A 24,305-nucleotide genomic window follows, 5' to 3' on the forward strand; every position below is an offset into this window, starting at 1 on the left:
GAATCTGTTGAAATAAATTCTTTTTCAATTTTCCATGAGAAGCTTTTGAAAAGTGTACAAATAAAAAGTTATAATTTTGTCACTGTTTTGATAAAATAAACGTTTTCCATAACCCAGACGCCATAATCGAGTATCTGGTTGCGCCTCGGTCTTTGACTCCCAGCGAAATAATTTTGTCACACCAAAAAATGTTCACACAGTTTTCATTATATCATTCATCAGCTTGAATTACGTTGATCGATATTACAATGTTTTTTGCTGTGTATAAAGATTTCAATACACTTTTTGAGTGTATCATCTTTTTGACAGAATCCTCTTTAGAATCCATCTTCTGATTCGGGCGAATCGTTTGGAGAGACGTGAAAAAGAATCTCATCTCACTCCTCACCCTTTGCAACAGAAAGCCAAAAAGCCCGTGCAAAACTCATCCGCAAGACAGCGAATCATCAGTTACCGAAGAGAACTCAAACGCGATTGATTGTGTTACCGTGGTTATACTGCGTGTGCGCCTCTCTTTTGCAAGAAGATTGTAGTTTTTCTTAAACCAAGGAAAATCTATTCCGTTTCGCTAATCCAATCGGAATAGCTAGTTTTCGGTGTTGAAACGCTAAAACCTACAGGCTAAAAGGTAATTACCGCGACGGATTCTAGTTTAGTGTTTGGAAATTGTGGATTTCTGGTGGCTGAAAAAAGGCCAGTGCTTGGTCATGCCTTTCTTTTTGGTGCATTGTCATCGAGAAATCGATCGGAAAATTTTTCGTCATTGCTTAGCTGAGAAAATTAGACTAGGAAATCGCTGATTTTCAGTTCAAATACATTATTGGTGTTTGATTTGGTGATTGTGGAATGAGTGAGACATGTAGGAAATTGCAAATGTTACTGAAGAAAATTCTGTTCAAATCGAACCACACGATTTTTTCTCGCCATTAATGAATGTCGCTCGTGTGCTACGCCCTTTCTGGAGATGGATGGTGCCGAAGGGAGGCTAGAGGCTGCTGGAAAAGTGGTTCCCGAAGAGACAGTGCGGCAGTCTTTGGATTGTTCTTTGATACACACAACATTGGACACGCGCACACCAACACAATGACACTATTTGTTGGAGTAGGAGGAGGAGGTGGTGGGACTATCCCCATTCATTCAAGCAGGCCAGCCACATTCAGGGTCATTCGGCCAGGATATGCAGGAACATGAAATTCTTTATGCTAAAATATTCCAACCGACTGTTGTATTTGGGCGATTGCTGTGGATGCATCAATCAGAAGCCGTGAGCTGTGAGCGATCATATGGTTGATGCTGGCAGTTTGTTTTTAGCTTGCTGACTAATCCGATCTCTTCAGCCGTGCTGCAGTCATCGATTACCGTTTGTTATTGATGACGTTCGTTTACGGAATTTAACTGCGACGACATTCCTCGGAAACGAGACACAAATGGTTACCAACAAAACTATCTTTTCCTTCCCATGGTACCATAGATTATCCAAAACGGTTCGATCGATTTTTTGATTGCCTCTCTAGTCCTTTTATTAAATTAGATAAAATAAATTCTAAGTCATTTGAAAAAAAAACCGAATAAACTATCGACATAGAAAAGTGTACACATAAGGTGGGTCAAGTTTGTATGGCGGATTAACACCCCCACATCCGCACTACTCTTTTGATTTGTATTACCCAACGTCTCCAACAACTGTGCCAAATTTTAACGAATTTATTTGCGGGACAATTATTTAGTTATTATGGGAAACAGACAGATCTAGATAGTATTTCTAATCAGGATTGCTTTTGAATAATCTTACAAACTAAATATTATAAATACTTACAATTCTCGTCAATCTAAGCAGTGTCCGCACTTCTATTAGCATTTTCCCAGCGTCACGCACATATATGACGTGTCTGTTAGTTTACATTCATCTGCTGCTTGCTTCTCTATCCATTCTAATCGACAGAATTCTTCAAAACTGTTTGAAAGGGTTTTTACAACGCTCCAAACTTCTCAGGTGAGTGTGACTATTGTCGGCAGCCTCGTTTTCTTCGGCAACCTTCCCATTAGAACTGCGTGTTAACCAGCTGTTCTATTATCGGCAACTTGAAATCAACCCCATTTTAGAGTACGTATGCTTCATTTGAATACAAATCTGGCATAACAGGACTGCTCAGACGTACACATACAATCAGATTGAAGCTGAAAGACTAAAGAATCGTTTGGATGCATTCAGGGAAGTGTGTTAATGGGAAAACATAGTGAAATTAACGTTTAAATTTTGGTTGCCGAAAACAGTCAATGGGTGCCGAAGCCGACATTTACCCTATTATTTCATAGCTTTCTGTGATTTTTTTTAAAATTTCAACAGCTGAACGTTCGTTAGTTTCCCTATAATTGTTTTAGATATTCTGTGAAAAATTACAGCATTTCGGTAAAATTTCACAGAAACCTGTGAAATAAGCTTAATGTATATGTAACAAATGTAAACAAATTGAGATATTAGGGCCAGTATATATATGGACCACTACCTTATTTCTGTTTCATTTTCCCATAAAAACTATTTGTCGGCACACCGATCAAAACAGCAAACGATCAATACGACCCTAACTTCTATGGTGGCGCCAATTGTAACAAAATTGTCTGAAGCGTAAAAACTCTACATACGGCCTGTTGTTTTCTTTTTTTCCTAATAAAATTGCAAATTTTGTAAACGATCAATGTAAAACTGTCTTGGGTGGTCTATACAATGAAAAGTACGATTTCCGTGAGGTATTACTCTTCATATTTTTTAAACTGCTAAAATGCGCGCTGTCGAATGGAACATTACAGCAAAAAGTCGTATAGTATTTTTTGGTTAAAAACCTGAATTTATCCACCTATGGTGACATTTGACCGTTCTTATTTAAATTCCGGCAAAACTTTTTTTGATTTGACTTTAATATAGAGATTTTCCGACTGCTCCGACTGCTCAAGGCCGCAATTATTGAAGATTAGTTTTTTTTTTAACTATATTTGTTTCAAATTCAAAATAAATATCATATCATTTTAACCTAGGTGCTCCAGCTACTATAGTAACTTACCAGCCTTAATTGTTATGATATATATATATATATATATATATATATTAGACCTGTTCATTTTAAACGAAATGTTCGGAATGTAACGGGTCAACCGTGATTACTGTTCGTCATGTTAATTTGTACTTCTGTGTAAATTTTCAGCAAAATCGGTGTTGATTTAGAGGTGCTTCTAGTTAATTTTATGTTTTCAAGGTAATTTACGGCTTATAATATTTGTATCTCGAGACTGGAACAACGAAAGCTGCTGTAACAACTTTCATAGCAAAGCTTAATGTGTTATCTACCAACTTTGTGGTCAAAGGTTGACTATTCGAAGTGATTTTATTGAATTTTCACTTAGTTTCATGCTCGAAGATATCTTAAAATGTGAAGAATTTTAAAGTATTTGTTCTACGAATTTTCCACCCATATGATATAAAAATGTGTAGTGTACGGCATAATGTTCCTCATATTGTTCTAGAAGTTTCGTTCCAACATAGTTTTCGTGTATATTTCATAGATTGAGAGATAAAAATCAGAAAAATTCTTGCACTAGAATTAATGTTTCGAGAGGGGGCGACCCCGGCGTAGTGGTTAGCATTCATACCTCTCACGCCAAAGTTATGAGTTCAAATCTCACCCCCGGACAAGTCACGAATGACCCAAGAGCGTTAAAGTGACTATAATTAAAAAAAAGAATGTTTCTAGATTTCATGCTCTAGTAGAACCTAGAAGGGTAAGTTAATTTGTATTCTTCTTTTTTTTTTTGGAATATCAATCAATCATCAACATTAGTGTTCCCACACATTCACACATTATTAATACGAAAATTTAGAACATGTATTTAATGTTTTTAGAACGAAAATTTCCTGGATAAAACACATTCACTGTATTTACTTGCTTGTATGCTTCGAAGCATAGCGCAATCCTTAATCCAGTTAAAAATTCTTAGGCATAAAAAAAGATCTCAGATTTAGGACCCTGAATGCAACAAACAATCGAGAACCACATTTTTCTCAAGACTTTGGGTATTTCAAAGGAGCACACATTTAGAAATGATTACCGACATCGGTAATGTTTACACCGAACTTTCAACAGCTGAACTGTTCGGTAAAATCAGGCATTTCAATTAATTATCAACAAGGGAAACTTTACTGCATTTGCAAGACTCAATTGTTTAAACAATGCTGACAGAGTTTTGAAATTAAAATTTAGTGAAACAGCTTTTGAATAGAGAGCAAAGTTTTACCGAACGTTCAGCTGTTGAAAGTTCGCTAAAAAAGTAACGGATGTTGGTAATAATTTCTAAGTGTGGAGGGTTATTACACCTTGCGTGAATTTTAGGTTTCGAGAGGAATTTGCATTTGGCGCGGATTTCGCGCATTTTTATGGCACGGAAAGCCATGAAAATGAAAATATTGCTATACTTGTATTTTTCAACTATCAATGCACTTTTTATTCAAGTTGAGTTTGAAATAGTAATTCGTATTAAATAACACTCTGCCTACCATATCTACAACGCCCCAACCCTTACGTACCTTAGCAATCAGGCAAAGGCCATGATGTCCTTTACTGTCCGAAGAAGTCGTCTCTACTCTACTCGATCCATGGCTACACTGCTGCACGTCGCCTGCTACTTGGTCGATCCACCTTGCCCGCTGCGTGCCTCTTCTTTTAGTTCCTGTTGGGTCGCTTTCGAGAACCATTTTCACTGGGTCGTCCTCCGGCATTCTTACAATGTGCCCAGCCCACTGTAGTCGCTCAAATTTTTGCAGCGTTGACGATGGATGTTCTCCCAGCAGCTGGTGTAATTCGTGGTTCATTCGCTTCCTCCACGTTCCGTCTTCCATCTGCAATCCACTTTAGTGGTTCGCAACACCTTCCGTTCGAAAACACTAATGGTTTTCTGGCACTAATACTTATAATTTATCCCAAAGTTCTGCACTAATACTTGTGCATTTCACAAACGTCAGAGAAGTCTATAGTCCAGGTCAAGGTGACAACATCCCAGTTCTTCTTATCATACCTTTTGTTTGTCCGCTTTACGCATAATCTGGGTAAACTTTATATCTATATTTGGCGAGTGACGATTTTGAATACGGCTGATTTTTTTTTTCTATAATTTTTGAAGGGGGGAGGGAAAGGAAAGTTAACAAAATAAAAATAACATTTGCATCAACTTAAATGTAGGTTACAATTTGGTGGTATAAAATAATTGCAAATTACCCTACATCCGGTAGGAATTATTCTAATAGTTATTTGGTGCTCTGCAAGTAAAATTATATTGTTCCCTTTTTTCTCTATCAGTCCAACTTACCGCGATTTACCCTAATGCAAGAAAAAAAAATAGCAAACCGATTGGCTATGGGATTTTACTATCAACAGTGAACAACTTATCACTATTACGACAGCGTCAGGATTAAGGCTAAGAACCCTGCAAAGGCATAGCGCTTGGTTTCTGCCATCAGAGACTAGACAATAATAAAGATCTGTATGGCGCATACTCAGAAGATCGTCAGCCTGCTCTGGATTCGTTTCCAGTTTTTTTTTTCTCGCCTGTATCGATTTTTCACGAAGCACGACATACCACCACAGGAACAGATGTCGGCAGCAATGAGAAGAATCCAAACAGAGAGGGTGACTGACATGCTATGAAACCGTGGGAGAGCTCACTGAAGTGTCTCTGATATTCACGGACACTGGTGTACAATTAGACGCAACGCATCGTCACAAAAGATGACATGCCATGCCGGTTGAAAAAAGAAAGGAATAGAAACCTTGTGCGTAGAACAGGGCATGTTCCGGTTTCTGACAATTGTTTGATAGTTTTTGGTTCAAAACAGAAAAAAATATCAATACGGCGGCTATATCTAGTTATGAAGGGCTTAGGTTTTAATTACTGAGCACTATTTAATCTGTTGATCGACCGATAATTAATAAGACACTAATTTGCATACATAATCAACTTGATTCCGCTGTTTTGTAAGGAATTCCAATATGAATCGTTCGGATTACTGCATCCTCCCTTGTTGCGGTGTATTAATCATTGTTGATTGTCGATGTTATGAGAAAACGCATACTCTTAAACTATCGAACTAAAAATCCGATGTATATGCCTATTACGACCCGGTGTGAGTTATCTACAGGTTGGCTACTGAACCTGAAAATCCAGGAATTAACCGGGAATCTCAAGGTAACCGGTGAACCGGAAATTTAGTTAGAGCCATAAAGTAAATTTTTAATGCGTATTTTAATTAAATTTTCTTAAATTGACGATATCTCGAATATTTAAATTAGAATCTTGAATATTTCTTTAAGCTAGGAATTCGGAATTTGTTTTTTAGTATGGAAAATGAAATCTTAGGTATAAACTAAATAGCAATGTCCAAAAGTTTTGGAAATTTGTCCAAAATTTTCTGAAATAATTCCACTGAAAATTCTAAACAATTCCTAAGCCTCAAATACGTGATATAATGTTAGCTTTTGCAATCTTAAAAAGTTGTTCGATGTCTAGTGTCCGACATTTTGAATATTTTGTTAATTTTAGAGCCTTGAAAATTTTTCATGTCACAGAATTAAAAAAAATATCGATGTATGGGATATTGAATCTGCGTACGGCGTATAACTGATTTTTACGATTTTTATATTACACTATTTCATATTACACTATTCGTGTACAAACAACGCGGGGAGAAATTACAACGCTCACTTAAGGAACGTCCCGGCAGTCTTTTGCAGAAATGCTTAAGACGGCCACGCCATCGACCAACGATAAAAATCCCTTTTCTCTTTTGTCTGATGACGAGACTGACTCTGACTTGGCTGAGGAGGGAACTTCTTTCAGTTTTTCTGCACGGAAACGAGAACGCATCCGTTCGCGGAAAGTTGACAATCAGGAACCCCAAATCAGCTTGCCCAAATCAAGGAGTGGTGGAATAAAGGAAACTTCTACTCCTCCTGGATTCCGCAGAAGTGACTATACCCAGGATTTTCCACCTCTCTCGGGGACGTCCAAAACCCCTGATGTCCCATTTTTAAGAACAGAAGCCCCTTCTTCATCTGGGTTGTACTCATTTGATAAAATTGTGGACGATATCCTCAAGTACCTCAATATTTCTGATCCTCTCAAAAGCATTGTTCTGGCAATGCTTCCTTCTGTGAAGACCCTCTTGAAGCAATTGACATTGAAGTGGCCCCTCATTGCAGCAATCATTTCCTTCGATGGATAATTTTCCAAACGAGGTCGGAGATTTGATCACTGTTCTACAGGAATTGTCGAAGTCTCATTCCTAAATTAGATCCTTTTAAGTTTTTAATTCACAATAATGATTGTGATGCATTTGCTCTTTGTAAAACTTGGCTCTCTTCAGATATCGAGCTTCCTTTTTATGCTTTTAACATTATTCGACTGGATCGTGAGGATTCGCGTGGAGGAGGGGTACTTTTGGGATCAAAAAGTGCCATTCCTTCTATAGAGTATATCTATAGATTCACAATTTCCAGGTATTGAAGTTGTTGCATGTCAGGCTATTATTAAAGGTAAGAGCCTTTGTATTGCTTCTGTTTATATTCCTCCTAGAGCCGTTGTTAATCGAAAACAATTGCCAGTGGGTTCAATCCGTCGGAATCCGTTAACATCACGTACGACCTCACTCGTAATATCGATTGGACAACGTTCAAGACCGCGATAGATGAAGCCCTAACGTCGGTAGAAAAGCTTCTACCGTTGGAGGAATATAACTTTCTTTCCAATCTAATCGAGTTTCAGCGCGCTGCGAGCTCAAACTTGGCCGGTTCCAGGAATTTCTTTCCGTAGGAAACCTCCTTCCCCTTGGTGGGACCAGCAATGCACTGAAGTTTTTTTTTTTTTTATCTAGTTCGTTTATTTGGAAGGCTCAATCGCGTTAGCTTTACGGAGCCGATAATTCATTGTTCACTGTGTGTAACAAGATTCACTTAATTCTATGTCTAGTAGGAGTTGGGCCGATTACTCGCGGCTTACTCGAGGTTAGAAGGGTACATTTTCGAAGGATAGGATCAGGGGAGGAGCTTGGGGTAGGGTTTCGTTGTCTCATCAGAGCGTTGTCGCCAGTATGAACGGTAGTGCTGTTCTAGCTTCGTCCGGAGTTCGACCGGCTATGGTGGGTGACCAGTGGGCGACGATGAGACTCATCGAGACGGGGGGACAAGACAAACAAAAACTAATAAAGAGAGACAAAAGGAATTAAATTCTTATACTAGACATTTGAAGAAAAACATAAACGGACTGCATATAGCAGAGATCACGGGTTGCCAACACGTCTCTGATAGGAACATAGGGTTGTCTTCCTTGGGCCTCGAGGGTATTCAAAAGTCGCTCTCTGGCGGCGTCATTATCCGTACATTGCCAAACTGCGTGTTCGATGTCATCGTAACCGTTTCCACACCGACAGATGTTGCTGTCCACGAGGTTTATTCTATTGAGATGAGCATCTAGCGAGTAGTGGTTGGACATAAGTCTACTCATCACGCGAATGAAGTCACGACTTAAGCCCAAGCCTTTAAACCACGCTCTCGAAGAAACATTAGGAATAATTGAGTGTAACCACCGTCCAAGATTTCCAGTGTCCCAATCGGTTTGCCAACTTGAAAAGGTACTCTGACGCACTAAATGGTAAAATTCATCGTGTGAAATTTGCCTGTCATACAATTCGCCTTCCTGCGCGCCCACCTTTGCGAGAGAGTCCGCCTTCTCATTGCCTGGGATTGAGCAATGTGAGGGGACCCATACAAAGGTAATCATATATGATCTTTCGACCAGCACACACATCTGCTCCCTTACCTTTGAAAGGAAATAAGATGAGTGCCTACTTGGTTTCATCGACCGAATAGCCTCAATGGAACTGAGACTATCCGAGAAGATGAAGTAATGGTCTGCGGGCATGTTGGAAATCATCCCCAATGCGAAGTTGATTGCTGCCAGCTCAGCAACAAAAACGGAACAAGGTTCCTGAAGTTTGCGGAAGGCGCTAGAGTTTTCATTGAAGACACCGAAGCCAGTGGATCCATTGAGACGTGACCCGTCTGTAAAATATCTTTTGACGCAATTGACGTGTTGGTACTTTTCAGTAAAAATACGCGGGATAATAATAGTTCGAAGTTGATCTGGAATCCCATGAATCACTTGTTTCATGTACAGATCATATTCAATTGAGGAACTGCGATTGGTGAAGTGAGCACGGTCTGGAGTATAACAAGGAAGACACATATCCGACGATATGTAGTGGTGGTAGATTCTCATAAATCGAGATTGTGTGTTCAGCCCAAGAATTTCTTCAAAATTAGCAATTATAAGTGTGTTCGTCACTCCGCATTTGATTAGTATTCTGAGAGAGAGCTCCCAGAAACGGTTCTGGAGGGGTGTTACTCCTGCCAGAACCTCGAGACTCATGTTATGCGTTGAGTGCATACAGCCTAGAGCAATACGCAGACAACGATATTGAATTCGTTCCAATTTTATTAGGTGACTTTTTCTTGCCGTGAGAAAGCAGAAAGAGCCGTACTCTAGAACAGAGAGAATAGTTGTTTTATAAAGCGTTATGAGGTCTCCCGGATGAGCACCCCACCATGTGCCGCAAATTGAACGGAGAAAGTTGATCCTCTGCTGACATTTTTGCTTCAAATACGTAATATGAGCATTCCAAGTGCACTTTGAATCAAACCAGACCCCAAGGTACTTGAAAGACAATGATTGGGTAATGTTTCTGCCCAAAAGATTAAGCTGCATTTGGGCTGGGTACCGCTTTCGAGTAAACACTACCAGTTCAGTTTTCTGCGGCGAGAATTCGATCCCTAGATTCATAGCCCAAGAAGACAAGTTATCTAAGGAATTTTGCAATGGTCCTTGCAAGTCCACGGCATGTGGACCTCTTACGGAAACCACACCGTCATCTGCAAGTTGTCTTAGCGTGCATTGTTCTGCCAAACAGTTGTCGATATCTTTGACGTAAAAGTTATAAAGAAGAGGGCTGAGACATGAGCCTTGGGGCAGGCCCATGTAGCTAATTCTGGAAGTTGTCAGTTGTCCAAGGGAAAAGTTCATTTGCTTTTCTGACAACAAATTGTACAAGAAATTATTTAAAATTCCAGAAAGTCCACATCTGTGCAGATTGTCTGACAGAATTTCAATGGAAACTGAATCAAAAGCCCCCTTAATGTCCAAGAATACTGAAGCCAATTGCTCCTTGTGTGCAAAGGCCAGTTGAATATCTGTGGAAAGCAGCGCTAGACAATCGTTTGTTCCTTTGCTCTTGCGGAACCCAAACTGTGTATTTGATAGCAAGTTATTTGTTTCGACCCACTGATCGAGTCTCCGAAGGATCATTTTCTCCAACAATTTCCTAATGCACGAAAGCATAGCAATCGGACGGTATGAGTTATGGTCAGACGCTGATTTGCCAGGTTTTTTAATGGCTATTACTTTGACCTGTCTCCATTCAGGCGGTACAATGTTGTTTTCTAGCAAGGAATTGAATAAATCTAGCAAGCGTCTTTTAGCGATATCTGGGAGATTTTTCAGAAGATTGAATTTAATCATATCGCTTCCCGGTGAGGAGTTGTTCGATGAAAGAAGAGCCATAGAGAAATCCAGCATTGAGAATGGTCTATCCAGAGAGCCGCCGCTAGGAGACGCTTCTCGAAGAATATTTTGTGCTGGAACTGAGTCCGGACAGACCTTTTTAGCGAAATCGAATATCCATCGGTTGGAGTATTCTTCACTCTCATTGAAAGATGAGCGGTTACGCATGTTGCGAGCCACCCTCCACAAGGTGTTCATGGAGGTTTCTCGTGAGAGTCCCTCGACGAAATTGCGCCAATAACAGCGTTTTTTTGCTTTGATTAATTGTTTCAGCTTTGTCTCAAGCTTTGAATATTCCTCGAAGTAAGTGGATGTTTTGTGTCTACGAAAAGCTTTGAAAGCATCAGACTTTTCTACATACAATTTTGTGCATTCTTCGTCCCAACCAGGTGTGGCTGGTCTCCTTTTAAAGGGTGCACTTGGAACTTTTCTTTTTTGTGCTTCCAGTGAGCTTTTGTAAATCAAATCGGCTAGGAATCGATATTCTTCCAATGGTGGAAGCGCATCTATTGATTCGACACCGATTGTCACCGCCGTTGCATATTTCTGCCAGTCGATGTTCCTTGTAAGATCAAATGGAACCCGAGATGGTTCTGCAGAGTGAGGGCCACACTTTATTGAAATGATGATTGGCAAATGATCGCTACCATGGGGATCATTGATAACCTTCCACTGACAATCCAATGATAGCGATCTTGAACACAAAGATAGGTCGAGTCGGCTTTCTCGAGCCGGAGGTTTTGCTATACGTGTCGCTTCACCAGTGTTCAAAATAGTCAAATTGAAATCGTCACATAAATCGTAAAAAATAGCCGCTCTATTGTCGTCATATAGATCGCCCCACCCAGTACCATGGGAGTTCATATCACCCAGAATTAATACTGGGGATGGAAGAATCGAAACTAGATTCCAGAGTTGACTACGGCTAATGGAGGTTCTTGGTGGAACGTATACTGAAGCTATGCAAAGATCTTTGTTCTTCACATTTATTTGGCAAGCAACGATTTCGACGCCGGATAGAGCAGGAAGGGAAATTTTGTAGAAAGGGTAGCACTTTTTGATCCCTAAAAGTACTCCTCCATAAGAATCGTCTCTATCCAGGCGTATAATGTTAAAATCGTGGAAGTTGAGTTCTTTATCGGAAGAAAGCCATGTTTCACAGAGAGCAAATATATCACAGTCAGAATTGTGAAGTAAAAATTTGAACGAGTCTAGTTTAGGCACTAGACTACGGCAGTTCCACTGTAGCACAGTGATCATATCTTCGACCTCGTTCGACGAATTATCCATCGAAAGATATGATTGATGCAAGGAGGGGCCATGAAACAGTCAATTGCTTAAAATATGATTCTAATGTTGGAAGCAAGGCAGAAACTAAGCTTCTTAGAGGGTCTTGTATGTTGAACATGTTTAATATGAATTCCACAATGTCCGAAAAAGCTAGCAAACCTCGTTCGGACTTGGATTTCATTTGAGAAGTTTGAGGAGCAGCTTTTTTATTTTTTTTATCTTTGTTGGGCAATGGCGGAAAATTCTTGCTGCATCCAGGGATTGGATCAACAGGAACCTTCGGTTTTGTTTTTTCATCCCCATTACCCTGGGAATTTGGCAATCGTCTGGAGGTGACTTTAGTTTTCTTACGGCGCACTTTCGGGGAGGGGCATTTTCTTTTTGAGGAACCGTCCATTTTTGAAGGTGCGTGTACCACCGTAGAATCACCTTCATCGGATGAGTCAGAGTCCGATTCTTCAACTGACAAAACCGAAAATTGGTTTGCATCTTGGACGGCTGATGCAGCCTTCAACATTTGAGCATATGTCTGCTTGGAGCGTCCAGAGATTGAACGCTGCACTTTATCGGAGTGCTGTTTGTACATCGGGCACTCCTGCAAGGGGTGAGGATTCTCGCCACAGTAAGCGCATTTTACTGATTCTTTGTGGCAAGAATCCTCTTTGTGGTTTTCACCACATTTGCCACAACGAGTTTTGTTGCCGCAATGGCTGGCCGAGTGTCCCAGCCTTTTGCAGTTGGTACAATTATATACCCTCTGTACAAACAACCGCACCGGAAAAAAAGCACCATCAATTTTAACAAAGTTTGGGAGAACTGAACCTGCGAAAGTCACCCGGAACGAGTCTGAATGTTTATAAACTTTTTTACCGTCTAGCAAAGATGCTGAATGCAGTTGCCTTACATCCAGTATCTTCACTAGCGCGGTAGCGAATGTCGAGTTTTTAAAAGTTCCCGAGGCATGTTTCAAGTCCTCGACAGTCAGACTCGCGTCGGAGACCACGCCTTCTATCTCCACATCTCGAGAAGGGATGTAGATGTTATACTCAACACTAAAAAGCTCGTGATCAGCAATTTTATTTGCCACATCATAAGTCGGTGCTTCTACACGCAGTTTGTTGAATCTTTCTTTGTGTACCAAGATTCCCGGATACTTACGCAGCAAATCTCTCGTTATGTCGAGAGTTTTCAAAGGTTTATTTTTGGGCCGAAAAAAGACAACCCATGGTCCTTTCGAAGACGGTTCATAGTATCTGGTTCGCGTAACGTAGGCATCGGAAGATGCCATAAGTGTTGCGCAAAAGCGGTGCGCAACCACTTAAGAAGGAAAAAAAATTAAAACCTTCACTAATTAATTAATTTTAATTACTAGTAATTAAATTTTTTGCCCGACGTACGAACAAATCAAAAAGAAAAAAAAAAATCGAAACAAAAAAAAAACAAAAAAAACTTATATCTACTTGCAAAAAGTTGTCTCACTATGACCCATACTCCCCTACCAGGGGTGAGAGACAGAGTCACGCGCCACGAGGCAAAATTAAACTACAATAGGGAGGCAATGGACTTGCAAAATGTATTGTCTAATACTTATGCCGGTTGTAAACAACCTATCAGCCGTTGCAGCTAGATGGTCCGTTTGCTGCTGCTGGTGGTGATGGTTGGTGTTGGTGGGTCGGCACGATAATGAAAAAATGGCTTGATGACCGGATGGATTACCGGGGTGAATTAAAGCTGGATGGCAACTCCAAGGGGCTCGGCCCATGGAATTCCACTTCCTCTGTTGCACACTGGTCACTTGGGGCACCCAATGGGGGGGGGGTGAAAAAACCGCTCGGGCGGAAAAAACTCCGAAAAAAACTAGATGCCGCGTGACTGAGACCGGGACGTTGTTAACCGACTGAGTGTTCAACTAGGAATGATCTGCACTGAAGTTTATCGTAAAAAGTCCGACGCGTTTAAGCTTTTCCGGAAACGTGGAACACACGTACATTTCGAAGCGTACTCGACTCTTGAACGCGAACTCAAGAGCCTCATCAAAGCCAAGTTACTGGCGGCAATTCGTGGACGGATTATCGCGCGAAACGTCGATGAATACGCTTTGGAACGCAGCGCGTAAGATGCGTAACCGGTCTTCGAACAACGAGAGCGAGGAGTACTCAGATCGTTCGATTCTCAAGTTCGCGCGAAAAGTATGTCCTGATTCTGTGCCGGCACAGATGATTCCTCGCGAAACGACGTCTTCGGTAGACGAGATCAGCCAGCCTTTTTCAATGCTGGAGCTCTCACTCGCGCTCCTTTCGTGTAGCAATTCGGCTCCGGGGGCTGATAGGATCAAGTTCCACTTGTTGAAGAACCTCCCAGACGTCGCTAAGAGGCGCATGTTGAACTTGTTTTGTCAGTTCCTGGAGCTCAATATTGTTCCAGATGATTGGAGGCGAGTGAGAGTAATAGCATAGAGGTAACTTTAAGATCAGAAGGTCCCGAAGAAAAGTGCTCAACTTTTTGTCTCAGCTCTGGTACACTCTTCGGTCCCAAGCTAATCGATTCACCCCTCGAAACATAGGAAAATTCACTAACCCCTCATTTTACATGTCTAACTTTCATAGCGAATCAAAACAAACATTGTGTTGTACTAGAATTTCAACTAAAATGGGGTACGTTAATCGTTTGCTTGGGACCAATAGGCTAGTCAAGTAGTGAGCCAATTTAAAATCGTTAGTTTTGTATTGATTGTTGGTAATAGCCATTAAAAATCCTGGGAAACCCGCGTCAGATCATAACTCGTATCGTCCCATTGCGATGTTATCGTGCATTCGAAAATTGTTGGAGAAAATGATCCTTTTTCGCCTGGACAAATGGGTTGAGATGAACCACCTACTTTCAGATACTCAATTTGGTTTCCGTAGGGGCAAGGAAACGAACGACTGTCTCGCGTTGGTTTCCACTGAAATTCAGTTGGCTTTTGCTAAAAAAGAGCAAATGGCTTCTTTCTTCTTGGATATTAAGGGGGCTTTTGATACAGTTTCGGTTGAAGTCCTTTCAGACAAACTCCACGCTTGTGGCCTTTCTCCATTAATTAATAACTTTTTGTACAATTTGCTGTCAGAGAAACATATGAGCTTTTCTCATGGAAACTCTACAGCTTCACGATTTAGCTACATGGGTCTCCCCCAGGGCTCATGTTTAAGCTCCCTTTTGTTTAATTTCTACGTTAGAGAAATTGACAATTGTCTAAGTGACAACTGCACGTTGAGACAACTTGCAGATGACGGCGTAGTGTCTATGACAGGGCCCAAAGGGGTCGACCTGCAAGGACCCTTACAGGATACCTTGGACAATTTGTCTACTTGAGCTATCCAGCTAGGTATCGAATTCCTCACGGAGAAAACTGATTGGTCGTTTTTTCTAGGAAGCATAGCCCAGCACAACCGAAGCTTCAACATTTGGGTAAGCCGATCACTCATTCCATGTCTTTCAAATATCTTGGGGTCTGGTTCGATTCCAAATGCACCTGGAGATCCCACATTGAGTATCTGAGACGAAAATGCCAACAAAGGATCAATTTTCTCCGAACAATTACCGGAACGTGGTGGGGAGCTCATCCGCAAGATCTTCTAACGTTGTACCGGACAACAATTTTATCGGTTTTAGAATACGGTAGTTTTTGTTTCCAGTCGGCGGTTAAAACTCCCATCATCAAACTGTAACGTATCCAGTATCGTTGTCTTCGTATCGCGTTAGGATGCATGCACTCGACTCATACGATGAGTCTTGAAGTGTTGGCTTGCATGTTGCCACTCTCTGATCGGTTTTCGGAATTGTCCCTCAGGCTCCTCACCCGTTGTGAAGTTTTGAACCCACTGGTAATCGAAAACTTTGAGAAGCTTCTTGAGCTAAACCCTCAAACTCGTTTTATGTCATTGTACTATAGGTACATAACAATGGATGTTAACCCTTCACAGCATAATCCTCATCGTGTATGCTTCTCCGTCTTCGGCAATTCAGTTAGTTTTGATTTATCTATGACGCAAGAGATTCGCGGAATCCCAGAACATCATCGTTCCCTGATTGTTCCGTCATTATACACTGCAAAGTTTGGCCAAGTTGATTCCGGAATATCGTTCTTCACAGATGGATCACTAATAGAGTCGTCCGCTGGTTTTGGTATTTTTAACGAATTTCATAGCGCCTCTCGAATGCTTCAAGCTCCTTGTTCCGTATATGTTGCTGAGCTGGCGGCAATACATTATACGCTAGAAACTATCGGACCAGATAATTATTTTATTTTTACGGATAGTCTCAGTTTTGTCGAGGCTATTCGCTCCATGAGGCCGGTAAAGCACTCCTCGTATTTTCTCATGAGCTTCTAAGTGCTTTATCTTTAAGATCTTTTGTCATCACCTTTGCATGAGTCCCATCTCATTGCACGATTCCGGGCAATGATAAGGCGGACTCATTTGCTAAGGTGGGCACTATGAAAGGCGATATTTACGACCGACAAATCGCCTATGATGATTTTTTCTTCATTTATCGTCAACACTCACTCGCCAGCTGGCAAAATAAATGGAGTGAAGAGAGTTTGGGACGATGGCTATATTCGATCATCCCTAAGGTGTCGAAGAGTCCTTGGTTCAAAGGGTTGGATGTGGGTCGAGACTTCATTCGTGTGATGTCTCGCCTCATGTCCAATCACTATTCGTTAAACTCTCACTTGTTCCGTGTTGGGCTGGGGGACAGCAATCTCTGTGAATGTGGACAAGGTTACCAAGACGCAGATCACATAATTTGGTCTTGTGCTGAGCATAGTGGAGTCAGATCTGAGCTGTACGATTCCCTTCGGGCTCGAGGTAGACAACCTAATGTTCCAGTTCGGGATATTTTGACTAGACGCCATCTGGAGTTTATGAAACTCATATATGTTTACTTTAAGAATATTAACCTTAGATTGTATGTTTGATTAACTCCTACTCCCTTTTTCCCATCCAAAATATTGTAAATCTACACTAACCTCGAGACAACCGCGAGTATTCGGTCCAATTCCTTTAACTTTTAATATAAGACAGTAATAATGTATAACAAAAATGATAACTCGGCTCTGTAAAGTTTATTCGATTGAGCCTGTACAAATAAAGTAATTAATAAAAAAAAATATTACACTATTCAGAAAATCTTGAACAGTTTTCTAAGACCAGGATCTTCAAATTTGTTTCTAATCAAAGTCTCACAATCTTAAAAAAAAAACTTAATCTTGGACTTGAATTTCAGTGTACTGGATCTTGTACAATTTTCAATATCTTAACTAAATTATTTCTTTGGAACTTATGTCAGGATACCTTTGGTAATTTTTTATAGATTTCCTTAGAATAATTTCAAAATAGAGGGCGACTCCGGCGTAGTGGTTAGCATCCATACCTCTCACGCCAAAGTCACGAGTTCAAATCTCACCCCCGGACAAGTCACGAATGACCCAAGAGCGTTAAAGTGGCTATAATAATAATAATAATAATAAAAAAAAAAAAAAATATATATATATATATATATATATATATATCTTCAATTTTTGTATGGTACAGTAATTTTAATACATTTTATGTCATTCGTGACTTGTCCGGGGATGAGGTTTGAACTCGTGACCTTTGGCGTGAGTGTTACTTTCAGGATTACCCTAAATAACTTAATGATTCTCTTCGGTATTTCCTAGAATGTTTTTACATAACAGATTCGGAATTTTGTGCAGAATACTTAAGTAATTACCTCCAAAATTACCTGGAAATTCACTCTACAGTTATCGTAGTATTTGCCTTAATTTCTCTTCATAGTTTTTCTTAAAATTCTCTTGAAATATTCCTCTGAAATATCTTGGTATGCTTTTTAGAATTTAGAAAGTATTCTTCAACAATTTATTTAGATTTCATCTCATGGGATGGATTTGAAAATTTCTTTAGAGTCTCTTGGAAAGCTACTTCGAGTTTTTCGGAAATAATGTTAAAAATTTCCTCTGAAAACCACGCCACAAATTCCTTGAAACTATCTTCAAATTAGATAGAAATTCTGCTTGGTTTTTAAATATTATATTCAGAATAAAGTTCTTTTGGACTTATTATCGTGATACAATTGGAGCTCTGCATTCTCTGCTGAATGATTGATTCTTTTTAGAGATTTTCGAAATTGCTTTAGAATTCCCTGGAATAATAATAGATAATAGTGTCTTCAGAACTTCCTTGGCATTCATTTTTAGTTCTCCTGACAGTTGTCTTGAAGTCCTTTTCAAAAATACCTGGAAGTTTTAGTCAAATTCCTTTAGTATTGAATTCCTAAAGAGAACGAGTTGTAGAGGACTACATCAATTCTCATCAGTGGTGGAAGGTGAGTCGTTAGTCATTAGCGACCAGGAAACGGACGCGGGGTTGGAGATGTTGATTGAAAATAACGAAATGGACGTGACGACCTCGATGACCAACGAGAGTAGCGGCGAGCATGCAACGGGAAACGACGTTCAGAAGCAGCAGCAGCGATCACGATTCGGGTTCAATGAAAATGAAGAACAAATTCGGGAAAAAAAGAAGTTGCGGGCACGGGAGAAGATCGCTTTGTCGTCGCTTCGATCGCCACCCAGAAAAATCATATGATAAAATACATTTTTATATATTTTTTTTTGTGTTTTGAGTACTAAAATTGGTATTCCATGTTACTCGGCTCCCCTAAGTTATGTTTATAACATTTGAGCCTGCCAAATAAACGAAATGAAAAAAAAAAATATATATATGCAATAAGATCGATTGTTGGCAATAGCAGGGCTGTTACAACAGTGGCGGATTTCGCGAATTTCGCGATTTTCGCGGATTTGAACTTTCAGTCCCGAAAATCGCGAAAACATTAAATGATGTTGCGAAAATCGCGAAGGGACTTATGTGCTGTCACAATAAATGTGGAATTCATTGTAACCTTTCCGTCCCGGATTATTTAGCTGTCATCAATTTTGTCGTTCATTTGGCTCTCAATTTTTTACCGGGTCAAACCAAACATCCTGCAAATAATCGAGAAATGATCTCAATTCCATAAGTCACACCGGATTTACACGAAAATTCTCTGGGGTCTGTCCAATGTGAGACATTTTCCTTTTTTTTCAATATGAGCATAGCATTTTTCTATGTAAAATCATAAACGAATCGTATATATGCGAGTAATTGCCATGTATACCGGATATTCCAGGTCCCAACCCAAGGTATATTTGTGTAAATACACAACCGCGACGTGACCAACAAGTGTGACTTATGAAACTCTAGTAATTTATCGATTGTGTACAAGGTGTTTGGTTTGAATCTGTAAAAATTTGGGAAAACTAGAGCCAAATTAACTACAACATTTAGGACAGCAAAATACGTCAGGGACGCAAAGGTTAATTTTCAAGGAAATTTGCATTCCAAATTAAAATGCATCAATTTTTTTATAATAATGTTTCGTCAAACCTTAGCCGGTATTATTGAACAGAATCTCATAATGTAAGGGTGTTTTATTATGTTCACTAATTACTCAGAATTTATACTAGACATAAATAACTGAAGATGTTACAATGTTATTTAAAAAAAAATCAAAGGTTACAAACGAACTCCTTTAGCTCAGTCGGTAAAGGCGCAGCTACAAAGCAAGTGTCCATGCTGGAGGCGACTGAGTTCGATTCCCGTCCCGTTAATTTTTCGGGTTAGAAAATTTCTCTAGTTTCTTGGGCATAGGATGGTACAGACATAGAAAGCTCTCAATTAAAATGTGAAAGTACTTCAAAGAACACTAAGTTTGGGAGCAGGCAAAAATCTAATATGCTATAAGCAATAAGCTTTAAATGCCATGTAGAGTAGTATACAAATGCAGTTTTTAGGCAATGAAAACAGTTTTTTTTTTGTCGCGGATTAGTATTTGAAGTCGCGGATTTCTTTTGAGAAAACGTGGATTTCGCGGATCAAATTTAGAAAATCTAGTAACAGCCCTGCAATAGATTTTGTTGTGTTTTTATATTATTTGATGGTAATTGTATGGTTATTTTTTGCGGGTCTGTTTTCTTACCATAATGCGATGATGCTTTATCTGGCCAAAACACGTAGTTTCCGTCTGCGTATTATTTTTGAAGAAATAAAATCAATATTTTCTACCAACATTGATTTTGGTACACGTCTTGGTTGATAGCCAAACCGCTAGGCTTGAACCATGGCTTAGAAATTCCGATATGGCGATATACAGCATAACTTTCTGTCCAAACTTGTGTTTGTACTTGAATCTTGCATTTGGAGATGTTGTACGACTATTATCTGAATAAAATCGATCATTTCCAGGCATGTGAGATTTTGCGATCATCCAAAACGAGACATTTTCCTCCAAGCAGCCTCAACTGCAATCTAATGACAGTGACGAGGAAGATTGCAGCATGGAAACAGAAGGCAGTACTCGGATCCCATCTCCGCGATCAACCGAGCATCGAGGAAGTCGCATCCAACTAGTTCAGTCGCATCCAGGATTTGATTAAGCCAATAAGAAATTGCCGGCGGTGTGCTTGGGACCATTGAGGATGTCTCAACAACCACCCAACCACATTGTTATAGGCTGTCCAGTACTCGCCAATATAGCCTATATGTACCGAGCGCCACAACGGAGTTGCCAATTTGACGCTGTAATGTGATGTGTTTTTTTAGAAGATGTTGTGCCTGAACTCCGGTTGAATTATCTCTTGTCTTTGTACCGATATCCCGATATGATGATTTAAACTAAATAAATGTTTGTGAGAAAAAAACAATGTCCGCGTCTGGCGTTACAATTTCCTACTAGAAAAATCCCTAGACTGAACCGGGAATCGAAGCAAACCTCCGACTGACGGTATAGAGAATTTCATTAAATGTTCAAGTTCATTATTGATTTGTCCGGATGAGATTTGTATTTTTTAACACTTACAAAGTTGTTGAGAGTTTTCTTGGCATACATACTATTTCTGTATTCTTGCACTGCGTGGCAATTTTATTCGGTGTCCAGGAAAAACGACGAAATTTCCTCAACCCATCAATTTCAGCCTTTGTTTTGTAGGTTACGGGAGGCCCCATAAGAGAGAGAGAGAGAGAGAGAGAGAGCATGAGAGGGAATGAGAGAGATTACAACGTATGCTTAGCTTGATTTATATTAAAATACTTCAGCTCAATAAAAATTGTTCCACTTTAAAACTTCTTTCAGAATGCCGGCTGCAGTACCCGCGGAAAATGGAGGCGGAGTCCCAAAGACAGAGCTGCAGGAGCTGCAGATCAAACAGCAGCATGTGGTGGATGAAGTAAGATAACCCTTATTCATACAATTAAACGTTCAAAAAATCTCACAATAATATATTTCTATATTACAGTCACTGGATAGTACCCGTCGTATGCTGGCGCTATGTGAAGAGGTAAGTTATCAGATGCTCTATTTAGAAACGTTAGTGTTGCTTAACAAAAGCTATTGATAGCACTTTAAGTTATTGAATATATAAAATTAGGATTATTGATTCCTGAAATAGGTAGGATCAGCATAGCAAAACAGGAAAGTAAAAATAACAATATGTAAGCTCCGTGTGTGGAAGTGCAATCAAATAACAAGGAATAACGTTGAAATTGCGTATTCACTACTTTGATATAGTACAGTTATTTAATATCGTATTAAAATTGATTTCTCACTGTCAATCATTCATGTTCTGCATTGCATTGTTCCTTTAATCAGATAAAATTTAGGCTCACTGTTTCTATTTTAAACTTATGCTCATATTTTGACCCTACTGCTAATCCTTAATTCGAAACGAATTCCAACCTTTCTATGCTTGAATGAATTCATTGAGAGATATGTTTGTTTCGATGCTGATCTTTAGCGCTAGGGCCTATATTGGAATATACGTACACAATTGAAACAGTAGCTCTATTAGGTTCTAAGAAAGTAGGTAGGTGATTTTAGTTTATATTGTAAATAATGCAACGAGTGACTCGTTTTGATTAGTTTCGAGTTTTCTGTTTTTTTTTGCGGTCCCTATCCTATATCATCATTATACTTCGCACTATTTGAAAACGATTTGACAAAACAATGTTGCTGTGGACAGTGTAATTTGAAGGATAGTAGCATTCGTAACCAGAGCGAATGGAAAGGTGTGACATTTTATCTTTGCTCAGTGTCAATTCTATGGATAAGAAAAAAATCGTTCTAAAGTTGTAAGAGCTGTTTTCTATTGTTTAAATTTTCCACATTTTAAGCGTTCACGTGAAACAATATCATTGAGTTATGTTACAGTTTCATTGATTTCTTAATTTTTTTATGTTTTAAGACTATTCCCAAATTGTTATCATATTCTAACCATGCTATAGATATTCTTAACTTTAGATTTAAGCCTTAGAGTCGGCGTGGGGTGCTTTTTCGTTTATGGAGTTACAATTAAACATTTAAACAAAGCAGCGGTCAAGTTAAAATAATAATAACTTTTCCTTCTTTAGATGTTTTTTTCGGACGCGGTGATTTTATTGTAATAATTGAATTGCTTTTAACTTAAGACTGTTTCAAAATCGGTATTTAAAAAAAGCTGAATTTTGAAATAATTTAAAATTATTTTTTCGAACAATGCTCATCATGATGCTATGTTGGAAATGTTCGCGTAATTGTAATTACGAAGAGCCACAACACTTGAGTTTGGTTTTATTTCCTACAAAAAATCACCTCAATTCCCTGGTTGCTCCTTACTAGAGTCAATGAATTAAGTGGTTGATTTCCTAAACAACTTACAGTATCCCGTCGATAATTCGACACTTGATTAGTTTTAATCCGACGATGCCGAATAAAAAAGAATGCAAACGCCATTCTGGATGGGTCATCATAGTAGCTTATAAATCAACAGTGTCGAGTGCAGCTACGTAATATTCCTTAACATTGTAGTGTTTATTTTTATCGTGTGCTTCGTATGCGCACGCGCAAATGTCAACCATCGCTCATTTTCGTGTGATGTTTTCTGTAAAAACTGCTCAGCAGCTATCAGAGAAAAATAGACGATATTCCTACGAGTCTACTTTTTTACTTAGTCTGCTTTACTAGTTTTTCGGTTTGCTTTTCGGCTATCCACTTCAGCACTACTTCACGACTTAAAAAAAACATTTGATTTGCTTTTGATTAACATTTCGTAGGATCTGAAAGCGTCGGATTTAAAAGTTCTAGCCCATAGTCCGATCACGATTTTGCCGGATTAACGAGAGAGAACTGTATTGATTTTTTTTATAAAGTTAATATTGAGTTGTTTTAAGATATCCATAATTAAAAAATGACAATACAAATATTAATGTCCCTGTACTAAAACAGTTCACCACAGTCATTTGATAACATTCTATCAATGTATGTAGTACAACATTGCATTCTACACACCTTTTCATGTTTTGTGCTGTGAAATTTTCCTGTGTTTCCATGTGATAAAACATCATTATTTTATTTATGTTATCCGTTTTTATTTGGTTGGGGCTGAACGTATGTGTTGCATGTTTCCTCATATTTTTTTCCACTATAAATGTGAATCTATCTACAATTCCTAATAGATTTAGTGTGCTGTCCAAAGGCTACACTAAATAAATTAATATCTAAATGCATTAAGTGTCACCACGTATCATAAAGCTGTGCAAGGTTATATTAATAAAGTTATAAAAACGACACAAAAATCTATCTTTTATAATGCATGTTGCCAATCCTATCCTAGCAGAAACTATTAGCAATTCAATTTTGTCATTATTCTAATTTCAACTGAGCAAATTATTTATACTGAATTCACAGTTTTTCACGTTTTCTAAAATTATCACCCTATTCTCGATCTGCATAACTATCTGATCCAGATCGTCGAAATATTTATAAATCAACTAATATCTTAATTATTCTTGCTGTTTCGTTTTTATTCATGTTTTAAAGTTTTTTTTTGTGAATTTAATTTCTTTCTTTTTAACTATTTTAGCCAATTTTTCCATGTGCCTAAATCCTGCAATGTCTATTGTAATCAGATAATCATTGTGTTTGTATATGTGTATCTTAGATCAATTAAAACTTGGTCAAAGTTTAGGCCACTTAAGTGGTTTGGTCGTGGTATAATTGAAGATATTTTTTTTTAGTTTTACATGTTGACTGTATCATCAATATTTTTACTCGATTAGGTATACATATAAAGGGAATAACAACTTCAGCAATATCTTTACCTATTTTTCAGGGGTTGGTATTAAATGAAGTGCATGAGCGCTCATTTTTTTGTATGAGGGTACATCATATTTTTCGGACAAAACTGAGTGTCGCCATCAGGGAAATTTGCATATAAATAATGGCACAATGCAATTCTAAATCAT

The 24,305-nt window shown here is 38.9% G+C and overlaps 2 protein-coding genes across 10 annotated transcripts in view; one reads left to right on the plus strand and one right to left on the minus strand.

Moving 5' to 3' along the window:
* Positions 1-1,422, minus strand: part of rtet (major facilitator superfamily domain-containing protein rtet) — a 57,854-nt gene extending 56,432 nt beyond the window's left edge. The window contains exon 1 of the mRNA XM_065224863.1: positions 1,387-1,422. Within this exon, the coding sequence (XP_065080935.1) occupies positions 1,387-1,407 (21 nt within the window). The 5' untranslated portion in view covers positions 1,408-1,422. The remainder of the gene's footprint in view (positions 1-1,386) is intronic.
* LOC135703611 (synaptosomal-associated protein 25) overlaps positions 440-24,305 on the plus strand; it is a 63,179-nt gene continuing 39,313 nt past the window's right edge. For 6 of the 9 annotated variants that reach the window (XM_065224884.1, XM_065224885.1, XM_065224889.1 and 3 more), the window contains exons 1-3: positions 442-628; positions 21,160-21,253; positions 21,323-21,364. In XM_065224884.1, the coding sequence (XP_065080956.1) occupies positions 21,161-21,253; positions 21,323-21,364 (135 nt within the window). In that variant the 5' untranslated portion in view covers positions 442-628; position 21,160. Of the gene's footprint in view, positions 629-21,157; positions 21,254-21,322; positions 21,365-24,305 lie in introns of all 9 variants that reach the window. The other 3 variants (XM_065224891.1, XM_065224890.1, XM_065224883.1) reach the window with 3 other exon arrangements.

The sequence above is a fragment of the Ochlerotatus camptorhynchus genome, unplaced genomic scaffold (assembly GCF_037179485.1).
Source record: "Ochlerotatus camptorhynchus isolate MF236.1 unplaced genomic scaffold, CSIRO-AGI_Acam_v1.1 ptg000216l, whole genome shotgun sequence".
Lineage (NCBI taxonomy): Eukaryota > Metazoa > Arthropoda > Insecta > Diptera > Culicidae > Ochlerotatus > Ochlerotatus camptorhynchus.